The 16,749-nt window shown below is 54.1% G+C and overlaps 1 protein-coding gene across 1 annotated transcript in view; it reads left to right on the top strand.

The window, feature by feature from the left end:
* The window catches only part of LOC125463600 (protein HID1), a 113,900-nt gene that overhangs the window by 67,027 nt on the left and 30,124 nt on the right, over nt 1-16,749 (top strand). The window contains exons 16-19 of the mRNA XM_059653560.1: nt 7,397-7,475; nt 10,761-10,925; nt 11,392-11,619; nt 11,981-12,120. Coding sequence (XP_059509543.1) covers nt 7,397-7,475; nt 10,761-10,925; nt 11,392-11,619; nt 11,981-12,120 — 612 coding nt within the window. The remainder of the gene's footprint in view (nt 1-7,396; nt 7,476-10,760; nt 10,926-11,391; nt 11,620-11,980; nt 12,121-16,749) is intronic.

Here is a 16,749-nt window from a genome sequence, read left to right as displayed (position 1 = left end):
ACTCGCGCCTCCACATTCCTACTCGCACTCGCGCCTCCACATTCCCACTCGCACTCGCGCCTCCACATTCCCACTCGCACTCGCGCCTCCACATTCCCCCGCGCGCACTCGCTCCTCCACATTCCCCCGCGCGCACTCGCTCCTCCACATTCCCCAGCGCGCACTCGCTCTCGCGCTTCCACATTCCCACTCGCACTCGCTCTCGCGCCTCCACATTCCCACTCGCACTCGCACTAGCGCCTCCACATTCCCACTCGCACTCGCGCCTCCACATTCCCACTCGCACTCGCGCCTCCACATTCCCCCGCGCGCACTCGCTCCTCCACATTCCCCCGCGCGCACTCGCTCCTCCACATTCCCCCGCGCGCACTCGCTCCTCCACATTCCCCCGCGCGCACTCGCTCTCGCGCTTCCACATTCCCACTCGCACTCGCTCTCGCGCCTCCACATTCCCACTCGCACTCGCACTAGCGCCTCCACATTCCCACTCGCACTCGCGCCTCCACATTCCCACTCGCACTCGCTCCTCCACATTCCCCCGCGCGCACTCGCTCTCGCGCCTCCACATTCCCACTCACACTCACACTCACACTCACACTCGCGCCTCCACATACCCCGCGCACTCGCTCCTGCACCTCCACATTCCCCCGCGCACTCTCACTCGCGCCTCCACATTCCACTGTGCGCTCACACTCGCGCCTCCACATTCTCTCGCACTCGCGCCTCCACTTTCCCCCGCGCACTCGCACTCGCGCCTCCACTTTCCCCCGCGCACTCGCACTCGCGCCTCCACATTCCCCCGCGCACTCGCACTCGCGCCTCCACATTCCCCCGCGCACTCGCACTCGCGCCTCCACATTTCCCCCGCGCACTCGCACTCGCGCCTCCACATTTCCCCCGCGCACTCGCACTCGCGCCTCCACATTCCCCCGCGCACTCGCACTCGCGCCTCCACATTTCCCCCGCGCACTCGCACTCGCGCCTCCACATTCCCCCGCGCACTCGCACTCGCGCCTCCACATTCCCCCGCGCACTCGAACTCACACTCGCGCCTCCACATTCCCCCGCGCACTAGCTCCTGCACCTCCACATTCCCCCGCGCACTCGAACTCACACTCGCGCCTCCACATTCCCCCGCGCACTCGAACTCTCACTCGCGCCTCCACATTCCCCGCGCATCGCTCCTGCACCTCCACATTCCACTGCGCACTCACACTCACGCACGCGCCTCCACGTTCCCCCCCGCACTCGCTCCTGCACCTCCACATTCCCCCGCGCCCTCGCACTCGCTCGCGCCTCCACATTCCCCCATGCACTCGCACTCACACTCGTGCCTCCACATTCCCCCGCGCTCTCGCACTCATTCACGCCTCCACATTCCCCCGCGCACTCGCACTCGCATTCACACTTGTGCCTCCACATTCCCCCGTGCGCTCGCACTCACTCACGCCTCCACATTCCCCCGCGCACTCGCACTCGCATTCACACTTGTGCCTCCACATTCCCCCGTGCGCTCGCACTCACTCACGCCTCAACATTCCCCCGCGCACTCGCACTCACACTCGCGCCTCCACGTTCCCCCGCGCACTCGCACTCGCGCCTCCACGTTCCCCCGCGCACTCGCACTCGCGCCTCCACGTTCCCCCGCGCACTCGCACTCGCGCCTCCACGTTCCCCCGCGCACTCGCACTCGCGCCTCCACGTTCCCCCGCGCACTCGCACTCGCGCCTCCACGTTCCCCCGCGCACTCGCACTCGCGCCTCCACGTTCCCCCGCGCAGTCGCACTCGCGCCTCCACGTTCCCCCGCGCAGTCGCACTCGCGCCTCCACGTTCCCCCGCGCACTCGCGCCTCCACGTTCCCCCGCGCACTCGCGCCTCCACGTTCCCCCGCGCACTCGCGCCTCCACGTTCCCCCGCGCACTCGCGCCTCCACGTTCCCCCGCGCACTCGCGCCTCCACGTTCCCCCGCGCACTCGCGCCTCCACGTTCCCCCGCGCACTCGCGCCTCCACGTTCCCTCGCGCCTCCACGTTCCCCCGCGCACTCGCTCTCGCACCTCCACGTTCCCCCGCGCACTCGCTCTCGCACCTCCACGTTCCCCCGCGCACCCGCACTCACTCGCACCTCCACATTCCCCCGGGCACTCGCACTCGCGCCTCCACATTCTCTCGCACTCGCGCCTCCACATTCCCCGCGCACTCGCACTCGCGCCTCCACTTTCCCCCGCGCACTCGCACTCGCGCCTCCACTTTCCCCCGCGCACTCGCACTCGCGCCTCCACTTTCCCCCGCGCACTCGCACTCGCGCCTCCACATTCTCTCGCACTCGCGCCTCCACATTCCCCGCGCACTCGCACTCGCGCCTCCACGTTCCCCCGCGCACTCGCACTCGCGCCTCCACGTTCCCCCGCGCACTCGCACTCGCGCCTCCACGTTCCCCCGCGCACTCGCGCCTCCACGTTCCCCCGCGCACTCGCGCCTCCACGTTCCCCCGCGCACTCGCGCCTCCACGTTCCCTCGCGCCTCCACGTTCCCCCGCGCACTCGCTCTCGCACCTCCACGTTCCCCCGCGCACTCGCTCTCGCACCTCCACGTTCCCCCGCGCACTCGCTCTCGCACCTCCACATTCCCCCGCGCACCCGCACTCACTCGCACCTCCACATTCCCCCGCGCACTCGCACTCGCGCCTCCACATTCTCTCGCACTCGCGCCTCCACATTCCCCGCGCACTCGCACTCGCGCCTCCACTTTCCCCCGCGCACTCGCACTCGCGCCTCCACTTTCCCCCGCGCACTCGCACTCGCGCCTCCACTTTCCCCCGCGCACTCGCACTCGCGCCTCCACATTCTCTCGCACTCGCGCCTCCACATTCCCCGCGCCCTCGCACTCGCGCCTCCACATTCCCCCGCGCCCTCGCACTCGCGCCTAAACATTCCCCCGCGCACTCGCACTCGCGCCTCCACATTCCCCCGCGCACTCGCACTCGCGCCTCCACATTCCCCCGCGCACTCGCACTCGCGCCTCCACATTCCCCCGCGCACTCGCACTCGCGCCTCCACTTTCCCCCGCGCACTCGCACTCGCGCCTCCACTTTCCCCCGCGCACTCGCACTCGCGCCTCCACATTCTCTCGCACTCGCGCCTCCACATTCCCCGCGCCCTCGCACTCGCGCCTCCACATTCCCCCGCGCACTCGCACTCGCGCCTCCACATTCCCCCGCGCACTCGCACTCGCGCCTCCACATTCCCCCGCGCACTCGCACTCGCGCCTCCACATTCCCCCGCGCACTCGCACTCGCGCCTCCACATTCCCCCCGCGCAATCGCACTCGCGCCTCCACATTCCCCCGCGCACTCGCACTCGCGCCTCCACATTCCCCCCGCGCACTCGCGCCTCCACATTCCCCCGCGCACTCGCACTCGCGCCTCCACATTCCCCCGCGCACTCGCACTCGCGCCTCCACATTCCCCCGCGCACTCCCGCTCGCGCCTCCACATTCCCCCCGCGCAATCGCACTCGCGCCTCCACATTCCCCCGCGCACTCGCACTCGCGCCTCCACATTCCCCCCGCGCACTCGCGCCTCCACATTCCCCCGCGCACTCGCACTCGCGCCTCCACGTTCCCCCGCGCACTCGCACTCGCGCCTCCACGTTCCCCCGCGCACTCGCACTCGCGCCTCCACATTCCCCCGCGCACTCGCACTCGCGCCTCCACATTCCCCCGCGCACTCGCACTCGCGCCTCCACATTCCCCCGCTCACTCGCACTCGCGCCTCCACATTCCCCCGCGCACTCCCGCTCGCGCCTCCACATTCCCCCGCGCACTCCCGCTCGCGCCTCCACATTCCCCCGCGCGCTCGCGCCTCCACATTCCCCCGCGCGCTCGCGCCTCCACATTCCCCCGCGCGCTCGCGCCTCCACATTCCCCCGCGCGCTCGCGCCTCCACATTCCCCCGCGCACTCGCACTCGCGCCTCCACATTCCCCCGCGCACTCGCACTCGCGCCTCCACATTCCCCCGCGCACTCGAACTCACACTCGCGCCTCCACATTCCCCCGCGCACTCGAACTCACACTCGCGCCTCCACATTCCCCGCGCATCGCTCCTGCACCTCCACATTCCACTGCGCACTCACACTCACGCACGCGCCTCCACGTTCCCCCCCGCACTCACTCCTGCACCTCCACATTCCCCCGCGCCCTCGCACTCGCTCGCGCCTCCACATTCCCCCATGCACTCGCACTCACACTCGTGCCTCCACATTCCCCCGCGCACTCGCACTCACTCACGCCTCCACATTCCCCCGCGCACTCGCACTCGCATTCACACTTGTGCCTCCACATTCCCCCGTGCGCTCGCACTCACTCACGCCTCCACATTCCCCCGCGCACTCGCACTCGCATTCACACTTGTGCCTCCACATTCCCCCGCGCGCTCGCACTCGCGCCTCCACGTTCCCCCGCGCACTCGCACTCGCGCCTCCACGTTCCCCCGCGCACTCGCACTCGCGCCTCCACGTTCCCCCGCGCACTCGCACTCGCGCCTCCACGTTCCCCCGCGCACTCGCACTCGCGCCTCCACGTTCCCCCGCGCACTCGCAATCGCGCCTCCACGTTCCCCCGCGCACTCGCAATCGCGCCTCCACGTTCCCCCGCGCACTCGCACTCGCGCCTCCACGTTCCCCCGCGCACTCGCACTCGCGCCTCCACGTTCCCCCGCGCACTCGCACTCGCGCCTCCACGTTCCCCCGCGCACTCGCACTCGCGCCTCCACGTTCCCCCGCGCACTCGCACTCGCGCCTCCACGTTCCCCCGCGCACTCGCACTCGCGCCTCCACGTTCCCCCGCGCACTCGCACTCGCGCCTCCACGTTCCCCCGCGCACTCGCACTCGCGCCTCCACGTTCCCCCGCGCACTCGCACTCGCGCCTCCACGTTCCCCCGCGCACTCGCACTCGCGCCTCCACGTTCCCCCGCGCACTCGCACTCGCGCCTCCACGTTCCCCCGCGCACTCGCACTCGCGCCTCCACGTTCCCCCGCGCACTCGCACTCGCGCCTCCACGTTCCCCCGCGCACTCGCACTCGCGCCTCCACGTTCCCCCGCGCACTCGCACTCGCGCCTCCACGTTCCCCCGCGCACTCGCGCCTCCACGTTCCCCCGCGCACTCGCGCCTCCACGTTCCCCCGCGCACTCGCGCCTCCACGTTCCCCCGCGCACTCGCGCCTCCACGTTCCCCCGCGCACTCGCGCCTCCACGTTCCCCCGCGCACTCGCGCCTCCACGTTCCCCCGCGCACTCGCGCCTCCACGTTCCCCCGCGCACTCGCGCCTCCACGTTCCCCCGCGCACTCGCGCCTCCACGTTCCCCCGCGCACTCGCGCCTCCACGTTCCCCCGCGCACTCGCGCCTCCACGTTCCCCCGCGCACTCGCGCCTCCACGTTCCCCCGCGCACTCGCACTCGCGCCTCCACGTTCCCCCGCGCACTCGCGCCTCCACGTTCCCCCGCGCACTCGCGCCTCCACGTTCCCCCGCGCACTCGCGCCTCCACGTTCCCCCGCGCACTCGCTCTCGCACCTCCACATTCCCCCGCGCACCCGCACTCACACTCACGCCTCCACATTCCCCCGCGCACTCGCACTCGCATTCGCATTCACACTTGTGCCTCCACATTCCCCCGCGCGCTCGCACTCGCATTCGCATTCACACTTGTGCCTCCACATTCCCCCGCGCGCTCGCACTCGCATTCACACTTGTGCCTCCACATTCCCCCGTGCGCTCGCACTCGCATTCACACTTGTGCCTCCACATTCCCCCGTGCGCTCGCACTCACTCGCGCCTGCACATTCCCCCGCGCGCTCGCACTCACACTCGCGCCTCCACATTCCCCCGCGCACTCGCTCTCGCACCTCCACATTCCCCCGCGCGCTCGCACTCACACTCGCGCCTCCACATTCCCCCGCGCACTCGCTCTCGCACCTCCACATTCCCCCGCGCACTCGCTCTCGCACCTCCACATTCCCCCGCGCACTCGCTCTCGCACCTCCACATTCCCCCGCGCACTCGCTCTCGCACCTCCACATTCCCCCACGCACCCGCACTCACTCGCACCTCCACATTCCCCCGCGCACTCACTCTCGCACCTCCACATTCCCCTGCGCACTTGCTCTCGCACTTGGACATCTTTGGACTGTGGGAGGACACTGGCGCACCTGGAAGAAATCCACGCACACACAGGGAGAATGTGCAAACTCCTCAGACAGTCACTCAAGGGTGAAATTGAACCCGGGTATCTGGCGCGGTGAGGCAGCAGTGCTAACCACTGAGCCATCGTGCCGCCTAGAATTTTCTCTAATAGTTTTCTGAGCATTGATGTGAGACTCACTGGTTTGACACTACCACCCTTCATGTAAAGTAGAGCCACGTTAAATGCTAGTCTTCTCAGATTGTAATGGTTGTGGTTTTGGAATGTGCTAACTCAGGAGATTTAGTGAATTGGTGTTCTGTGTCTCCTCCCCTTATCGTATAGTGTTGCTGTGCACTTAGCTTGGCTCTACTCCCCAGAGGAATCACTTAGTGAAATTCTAATTAATACTGGCAGTAGTACTCTCTTTTGCATTATTCAAATTCTTTATACCTCCATCTGCCTCTTCAATTATTGGAAGTGATCCTGTGACGTAAACATGAAGATTATTTTTTGCAATGTTCACTGGCATCCTGCCCAACATTGGTCCCTCAAACTAAGATCAAAGCAGCACATTATCTGGTCAGTTATCTTATTGGTGTTTGTGGGATCTTGCTGTGTGTAAATTGATGCTGTGTTTCCTACATTACCTCTGACTGCACTCCAAATGTACTGCATTGGCTGCAAAGTGCTTTTGGATACCATGAGGTCAAGAAAGATGCGACATAAATGAATACAATTTTCCCCTTTGAAATAATTAAACATACTACGTAAAAACAACATTCAGCCTAGTTGTCCTATACTCATTTAGACTTTGCAGTAGTCTCCTTCTGTTCTAAATATCTCTTCCATCTTTATCCTCATTACCTCATGTCCTTTCTCCTCCTCATTACTGTAGCAGAAAGTTAGTTTAGAAAAGAAGGAAAAGATTGACAGTAGTGAGAAGTCAACATTGGGAAGGGTAGCTTCGAGTGGGCTCAGTGAGTGCAGGAGAACCACAGTGAATGGTTTGTGATGATCAGTGGAACGCTGGGAGAAGGTGAGGAGCAGAAGGGAAGTGATGTGGAACCAAAGGAGTATGAGAATGTGCAGGTGCCTAACTTCCATGGTGAGGATTTTGCCTACAGGGGAATCACTATGTAAGAGGGAATGGCAGTGAGGGATTGGCAGGGCCAGTTTGTATCAGAGTCTGTTTGACTGATCTTTACTTTGTGACAGGTGTTTCACAAGATTATTACCAGTGGGCACCAACGACTCCAGCCGCTGTTCGACTGTCTGCTGACAATTGTTGTCAATGGTACGTCTGCACATAGCACCGTTCATTTCAGTTTGATAATTGGGTCACCCAGTGTAATATGAGACCTACTTAGAGATATTTGCTATCTACCCAGCTGGGGCACAGTGGCAGCACTCCAGGTTATGAGTTCAATTCCCGCTCCAGAGGCGCTCCTAATGCAGGACTGAGAGAAATCTGCACTGTCAGAGGTGCTGTCATTTGGATGAGACATTAAATTGAGGCTCTTTCAGCCGCCGCCAACTACTCCTCTCCCCCCCCCCCCCCCCACACGGTGGATGTGAAAGAGCCTGTTTGGAAGAAGAATAGGGTGTTATACCCAGTGTCTTCGTCAATATTTTCCTCAAGCAAGATCAAGAAAACAGATTATCAAGTCACTATCGGATGCTTGTGGGATCTTACTGTGACCTATTTGGCAGCTCACTTTTTCCCACATTGCAACAGTGATTATTCTTTCACAGTATCTGGTCATTTGCAATCTGCTTTTGGATATGCTGTGCTCGTGAGAGCTGTGCTGTAAAAGCAAATTCTTTCCCCTCACAGCAGGATGTTTCCTTCAAACCTGATGATCTTTGTTCTATCGCTTACAATTTGTTGTCTTATTGATCTGAGGCTTTAACTGGAGAGAAACTAAACATATGAAGATATGGGTTAGGGGCAGGAGTAGTCCATTTGGCCTCTTGAGTTTGCACTGCAATTGAGTAAGGTTGTGGGTAATCTTATAGTAATCCAACTATCCCAAATAACCTTTCACCCCCTTGCTTAACAAGAATCTATCTGTGATAAAAGTGTACAAGCTCTCTGCTTTCTCGGGGAGCCTTTCCAATGACCCTCAACCCTCTTGAGGGTTTTTTTTAACTTCAATTCTTTATTTTTGAACAGTGACCCCCACACCCCCGCACTGGTTCCAAGCTCCCCCATAAGAGCAGACATCCCTTTCACATCAGAATCCTATATATTTCAATAAAATCCCCTCTTGCTCCTTGAAACTCCAGTGAATACAAGCTCAGTCTGTCCAACCTTCCTGAAAGGACAACATACTGATTCCGGATGCTCAGTCCTGCTTTGAACTGCTTCCAGTCCTTTGAGTGAGGAGACACATGCTGTGCACAGTACTCCAGATGTAGTGTCAGCAGTGCTGTGCAAATTGAAAGCACAATCCCTGTACTTCTGGCTTTAATTCCTTGTGCAATAAATGATAATATTCTATTAGCTTTCCTAATTACTGGCTTTACCTGCAGACTAACTTTTTATGATTCATTTAGTAGGATTCCCAGATTCCCCTGCATTTCGTAGCTCTGCACTCTCTCTATTTAGATAATATGCTTATTTTTATTCTTCATGTCAACATGTTCATTATGCGTTCTGTATTTGGAAGGGCAAATGTGACAAATGTATGTGATTTAGTGCCAACTTGCCAACTGCGGCACAAGGTTCAGTGTTGTCTGCATATTGTCCTTTGCATTGAAGTGAATTGAAACAACAGGGGAAACCACATTTCCAGGACATACTTCGGTGTATCAGCTCAGATTGTTCCTAAAATCCACCCTTTATTAATCAGGGAGGTTGGAATGTCATACAGATTTACAGACTGTACACCAGGTGGTGCTGACTGAACACAGTGAATCCAGTGTATTCAGATCAAACTGGAAACCAGAAAATGGGACACTGCTGGATCTCCCTGTGCTCCACAATACCACTGTTCTCAGTCAGCATCAATTCAAAGGAAATATTTATTGACTGTTAATCACTTTCTTTATACAGAATCTCCTGAATGTATAGATTCCTGATCATTACTTCCTAGCAACATGGCTCACATGACATCACAATTTACCTGTGCTCACTCTGTTGAAATTAAGATTTATTGCTGCCCTCCTTGTATCACTCAGAATTCCCATAAACTGCCCTCTCCTGCCCCTGACAGGTTTCGGGTATTTCAAACTTATGATCACAGCCCATGTTATTCACCCTGCCCTCTCCTTGTTCCTGATCTTTGTTGTGAATTGTTCCAGTCCCCACATTCTGTGGAAGGGTCACTGGACCTGAAACGTTAACTCTGTTTTCTCCTCCACAGATGCTGCCAGACCTGCTGAGTTTTTCCAGCAACTTTGTTTTTGTCCCACATTCTGTGAATTGAATGTGGCTGGGGACTGGGGAAATCTAGGTGGAGTTAATTTGAATTTTTTCTGCAAACCTCTCCCCTTCCCCGACGCTGGTTCCCTCCCTGCCCGGTATCATTGTACAAGCCCAGATACAGCATGACAGCAGGCTGATCCAATGCAGAAGGATCATACCAATCTAGCCCCACTCTCCTTAGCTTCCATAGAGGCAGTTGTCTATGTGGGTGTGACATTGATCAGTGTAAGCTGAGTTTTGGTCTTTCCCTTCACTACAGAGCAGCATTGAGGCCTCTTGCAACACCCTGGTGACTGGCCTAGTTGAGTAAAGATTGGACATTGAACCTGTGCTGTCCCTGGACTGTGTGGACGGTACATTAAACTACTAATCACTGCACTTTGTCCATTGCCAGAGAGACAGCTCCTGTTTTGTTTGTTCTGTTTGAGAGGACGGAAGTCATAAACAGGATAAAATAAATGACATCTGAGGCCGCAGGACTAAATTCCTAAATTTAGCTAGATTACTGATATTCTTTGCATTGAACTGATATTTGAATGAATAATGAAAAGGCATGTATAGTGAACCAAGTGGGTGTTGGGTTAGGTCAGTCCACAGTGTCTATGCAATTTTATAAACTGGGTGATGGTGAGTTCTCACCCAGTTTTACATTGTCTGCCATTCAAGCCACCTTGAAATGAATACTGTCATTGCATTTGCCTTCCTAACTGCCAAATGAACCTGCACGTTAACCAAACCTAACCAATCCCAGAACAGTCAAGTCCCTTTGTGCTTCAGATTTCGGAAGCTTTTCTCCGTTTAGAAAATAGTTTATGTCTCTATTCTTCCTACCAGGGTGCATAACCTCACTTTCCCACATTGTATTCCATCTGTCACCTCATTGCCCACTCTCCTAGCCTGTCCAAGTCCTTCTGCAGCTTCCCCGCTATCTCAACACTACCTGTCCTCCCACCTATCTTTGTGTCATCGTGCATTCACAGGATGCTTTCCCTCCGAATATATGTGACTCCAGACCCTCACTAACACAGTTGACACTTAACTGCTGTCTAAACTACCGTCTGAAATAGATTGACAAGTCACACAATTGTATCAAACCGCTGTTAGTGGCACAGATTGTATCAATTCATTGATCACATTCTGTTTTTATTTTAGTCTCTCCCTATCTGAAGAGCTTGTCAATGGTTGCTGCAAACAAGTTACTGCACTTACTGGAAGCCTTCTCGACAACATGGTTCCTATTCACAGCATCCCAGAATCACCATTTAGTCTTCTTCCTCCTTGAGGTCTTCAATAATATCATCCAGTACCAGTTTGATGGTAAGTATCCCCTGGGCAATGACTGTCACTCTGCAAATTGCAAATTAATCTCACGGTAGTGGGACCTTAATAGAAATCAAATGAATCCATATCAGGTTAAAATGGAAGCATTCACGTTCTGTCATTCTACACTGGTGATAAAACTGAGACGCTGCAAACTTTGTTGTTAGTATTGAAAAAAAAATACACTGGTGTAAGGGGAGGAGATCTTGTTAGGTTTGAGCTGAAGTGTATTCTTGGCCCAATACAGAAGGAGCTTTACTCTATACCTGTCTCTCGAACGAACCTATCCTGGCTGTGTTTGATGTTGGCGGTATAGAGGGAGCTTTACTCTGTATCTAACCCTGTGCTGTCTCTCGGTGTTTGGTGGGTATAGTGTACGGAGAACTTTGCTTTCAGTTTGAGAGAGTAGACAGAGCTTTACACTGTGTCTAACGACCGTGCCTACCACTTGTTCTCTTTACAGGGAATTCAAACTTGGTGTACGCCATTATTCGGAAACGCAATGTATTCCACCAACTGGCCAATCTCCCGACAGATCCAGCTGCCATCCAGAAAGCCCTGCAAAAGAAGAAGAAATCGACTGAGCCCATTTCACGGACCAACTCACAGGAAGGAGTGTCCATGGAAGGATCCCGGCCTGCTGCTCCAGCAGAGCCTGGCACATTGAAGACCAGTCTCATCGCGACACCAGGTATGGCCCTAACGCCAGCCCCAGGTGCGGCACCAACTATCAAAAGGTGCACCTACCCCTCATACATTTTGATCATGTATTCATCAACACTTCAGAATGGGTCACATTCCTGCTGGCACATCCTTACTCTCCAGTGGCCAGTTTCAGATAGTCTCTCCTTTGACTGACTATTACCTGTTCATGAACACCCCTGTCTACGGCTTCCTGTTGGTCAATATTTACCCCTCTCCCCGGCTGGTCACCATTTGCCCCCCTCTCCCCAGCTGGCCAGTGTTTGCTCCTCTAGCTAGTCAGTGACCTTTTCTCCTGTGGATAATACTTTACCAATGACTGTGCCTGCTTCTTGTCTCCATACGTGCAGGAATAGATAAGCTGACGGAGAAATCACAGGTCTCGGAGGATGGAACGCTGAGCCGTGTGGATCAAGGTCAGGGTCAGACTCCCAGCCCTGCTGGGAACTGCCCAGCGCCATTAGCAAGTGACACTGAGTCTTCAAGTGCGGTAAGTACGTAATAGCAACAGCCAACCAACTCCCTTCTCCATCTCTGCTGGAGCAGCTGTCTCAGGTTGGAGTGGATTCTGTGGAAACCAGTGTGCCTTGTGATAAAGGCCTCACTACCAGGAAGATGAATAGGGTTACTCAGTTTGAGAGTCAGGAGAATCATGCTGGACACTGGAAAACATTAGACCTGCTTTAAATAGTTAATTGTAAGGACGTGTGTGTCAGGGGCAGAGGCTGCATTTCTCATCTGTTCCTAGTTTCCCTGGTACGTGGGCCATCTCCTTGAACAGCTCTCTGAAGCTTCCTGAGTGAACACAGCAGCTGATGGAATTGAAATACAATAACTAAATTTGGAATATGTTGCTAATTGTGGTAATGGTGACCAGTTTTTCAAAAACCTGTTTTTGTTCAGTAAGATCCTTTTAGTAAGGGAAACCTGCAGTCCGATGGTGTGGCCAAGACAAGTGTGAGGTGATGCACTTTGGTAGGAGTAACCAGAAGGCCAAGCACTGGGCTAATGGTAAGATTCTTGGTAGTGTAGATGAGCAGAGAGATCTCGGTGTCCATGTACACAGATCCTTGAAAGTTGCCACCCAGGTTGACAGGGCTGTTAAGAAGGCATACAGTGTTTTAGCTTTTATTAATGGAGGGATCGAGTTCCGGAACCAAGAGGTTATGCTGCAACTGTACAAAACTCTGGTGCGGCCGCACTTGGGAGTATTGTGTACAGTTCTGGTCACCGCATTATAAGAAGGATGTGGAAGCTTTGGAAAGGGTGCAGAGGAGATTTACTAGGGTGGTCTGGAGGGAAGGTCTTATGAAGAAAGGCTGAGGGACTTGAGGCTGTTTGCATTTGAGAGAAGAAGGTTGAGAGGTGACTTAATTGAAACATATAAAATATTCAGAGGGTTAGATAGGGTGGATAGGGAGAGCCTTCTTCCTAGGATGGTGACGGCGAGCACAAGGGGGCATAGCTTTAAATTGAGGGGTGAAAGATATAGGACAGATGTCAGAGGTAGTTTCTTTACTCAGAGAGTAGTAAGGGAATGGAACGCTTTGCCTGCAACGGTAGTAGATTCACCAACTTTAGGTACATTTAAGTTGTCATTGGACAAGCATATGGACGTACATGGAATAGTGTAGGTTCGATGGGCTTGAGATCGGTATGACAGGTCGGCACAACCTCGAGGGCTGAAGGGCCTGTACTGTGCTGTAATGTTCTATGTTCTGTGTTCTATGACTCCAGACCCATTACAATATAGTTGACCACTAGCTGCTCTCTGAAATGGTTGAACAAGCCCCTCAGTTGAAGGGCATTTAGAGGTGGGCAACAAAGGTTGGTTGGCCATGCCAGTGGCACCCACATCCCATGAAAGAACAGTCTTTTTAAAAAAAGTGACTGTAGCTCCTTTAGTCATGAAATTTTTCCTTTAATCTCTAGATTTCAGTCATGAGATCTTAGGGAACTGAGGATATCAAGAATTCTGCATTCTTTTCTTCACGAGGTCCTGCTTCCTGCAATATTGCCTTTTCTTTTTAGTGGCTGATTATATTGTTTCAGATTGTGTTAAAACCTACATAGAGTCCCTGATGCAAGAACCTCACGTAGACATATAGACAAGCAGATGGACAGATAAAATGCAGATAGATATGAGGCGTTGTGATTATGCCACTGGACTAATCATTTAGAGCCCAAGATTTCTGTTCCACAGGCCTGAGTTGAAACCCCAGACTCCTCCATGTCTGGGCAATTTAACTTGAGTTAAAGACACTAATTATTACCTCAAATGAAGCTGCCTTTTATTTAACTCCTCCTAATCCATGCCAGAATAAAAATTGAGAGTGAAACTCAAGGCATATCTGAAATAACAAGGTGTGGAGCTGGATGAACGCAGCAGGCCAAGCAGCATCAGAGGAGCTGGAAAGCTGACGTTTCGGGTCGACACCCTTCTTCAGCATCCTGCTTCTCTGATGTTGCTTGGCCTGCTGTGTTCATCCAGCTCTACACCTTGTTACCTCAGATTCTCCAGCATCTGCAGTTCCTACTATCTCCTTAACTTCAATTAATGTGTTTTTTAATTCTTGTGTGAGATGTAGGTACCACAGGTATTTGTCATTGTTGCTGGCCTTCGTTACCTATTTTAGATGCCCTTGAACTTGAACTCTGGGGCTGTTTCAGAAGCCAGTTAAGAGTTAACCACATTGTTGTGCGTTTGGAGTCACATGTAGTCCAGAGTAGGTAAAGATATCTGATTTCCTTCTCTGAGGGACACCTGGGTTTTTACATTTGACACATTCGCCATTACACTAGCTTTTAATTTCAGATTCTGTTGAATTCAAACATCACTATCTGCCATGATGGGATTCAAACCCAAGATCCCAGGCCTTTAGCCTGGAATTTTGGAAGACTGATCCAGTGACATTATCACTAGGCCAAGGGATTGGTTAGCTCAGTTTGGTGGGCAGTTGATTTGCAATGCAGAATCACACCAGCAGCATGGGTTCAATTTCCACATTGGCTAAAGTTATTATGAAGGATTCTCCCTCTCAGTCTCTCTCCTCGCCTGAAGTGTGGTCACCCTCAAGTTAAACCATCACCAGTTATCTCGCCGTAATGAAAGAGCAGCCCCATGGCAATTTTACTTATTATCCCTTTGCCTCGCCATTAATAAATCAAGAATAAAAGCTTGCCCTGTAACAATAATGAATGTCATTAAACTAATCCGGTTTATTAATGTCCTTTAAGGGAAGGCAACCCGCACACCTTACCTGGTCTGATCTATGTGTGACTCTAGACAGGAGTTAGCACTGCTGCCTCACAGCACTAGGAACCCTCAGGCAACTGTCTGTATGGTGTTTGCACATTCTCCCTGTGTCTGCGTGAGTTTCCTTCGGCTGCTCCGGTTTCCTCCCATAGTCAAAAGATGTGCAGGTTAGTGGACTGGCCATGCTAAATTGTCCATAGTGTTCAGGGATGTGTTGATTAGGTGAGTTACAGGGGATGGGTCTGGGTGGGATGCTGTAACAGTTGGGGTGGACCTTTTGGGTCGAAGGGTCTGTATCCACACTCTGGGGATTCTATGATCTGTGAACAATGTGTTTGACTGTTAATTGCCCTCTGTAATGGATGAACAAACCACTTTGTTGTAAATGACTCACCATCATCTGCTGAAGAGCATTTCGGAATGGGTCGTGAATGCTAATGACCCAAAATGAATTTTATAAAAGACAAAACCTTGGATGACGTTGAATAATTGACCACACTGCCGGCATTGGTGGGAGTGGTCCAAGTTATAGACACCAGCATTACCAGTTCATCGTAGGCATTTTGTTTTAATTCGTTTGTGGGATTTGGGCATTTTTGGCTGGTGAGCATTTATTTCCTGCCGCTAACTGCTCTTGCCAAGGTGGTAGTGACCTGTCTTCTCAAACCGTCCATGTTTGCCGTCCATGTGCTGTAGCTAAACCTACAATGCTCTAGAGAGGGAATTCCAGGATATTGACCCAGCTACAGTGAAGGAACAAGTCAGGATGGTGAATAGCTTAGAAGGGAACTTGAAGGTGATTGTGTTCCCATATACCTGCTGTCCTCCTCCTTCTAGATGGAAATTGTTGTGGGTTTGGGAGGTGCTGTCTGAAGATCTTCGGTGAATTTCTGCAGTGCGTCTTGTAGATAGTAGCAGCAGTGTGTACTGAGTGTCAGTGGTGGATGAAATGGATATTTATGGACCAGTCAAGTGGACTGCTTTGACCCTGCATGGTGTCAAGCTTCTTGAGTGTTGTTGGAGTTGCACTTATCCAGGCAAGTGGAGAGTATTGTATCACATTCCTGACTTGCATCTTGCAGATGATGGCCAGGTTTTGGGGAGTCAGGAGGTGAGCTACTCGACCTAAGAATTCCTAGCCTTTGACCTGCTGTTAGAGCCATAAGCATGGAAACGGTCCAACAAGTCCATGAAACCATGTTCCCAAACTAATCTAGTCCCACCTTGCCTGCGTTTGGCCCATAACTCTCCAAACCTTTCCTATTTATGTTATTATCCAAATATCTTTTAAATGTTACAATTGTTTCTGCATCCACCATTATTTCTGCCAGTTCATTCCACACACAAACCATTCTCAGTATAAAAAGCTGCCTCTCATGTTCATTTTCAAAGCTTTCTCCTCTCACCTTAAAATATGCTCTCAAGTTTTTGAATTCCCCCAAAGACCCTTGCTATTCACTTCATCTATGCTCTTCATGACCTTATATGACTCTATAAGGTCACTCCTCAACCTCCTATGCTCCAGTGGCAAAAGTCCCAGTCTATCCAAGATAACAAAGTGTGAAGCTGGATGAACACAGCAGGCCAAGCAGCATCTCAGGAGCACAAAAGCTGCCGTTTCAGGCCTCGACCCTTCATCAGAGAGGGGGATGCAGAGAGGGAACTGGAATAAATAGGGAGAGAGGGGGAGGCGGACCGAAGATGGAGAGAAAAGAAGATAGGTAGAGAGGAGAGTATAGGTGAGGAGGTAGGGAGGGAATAGGTCAGTCCAGGGAAGATGGACAGGTCAAGGAGGTGGGATGAGGTGGAAGGTAGGAAAAGGAGGTGCGGCTTGAGATGGGAGGAAGGGATGGGTGAGAGGAA

This window comes from Stegostoma tigrinum, chromosome 22, assembly GCF_030684315.1.
Source record: "Stegostoma tigrinum isolate sSteTig4 chromosome 22, sSteTig4.hap1, whole genome shotgun sequence".
NCBI lineage: Eukaryota > Metazoa > Chordata > Chondrichthyes > Orectolobiformes > Stegostomatidae > Stegostoma > Stegostoma tigrinum.
The sequence above is the reverse complement of the archived record's forward strand: the minus strand, read 5'-3'. Positions and strand labels throughout refer to the sequence as shown.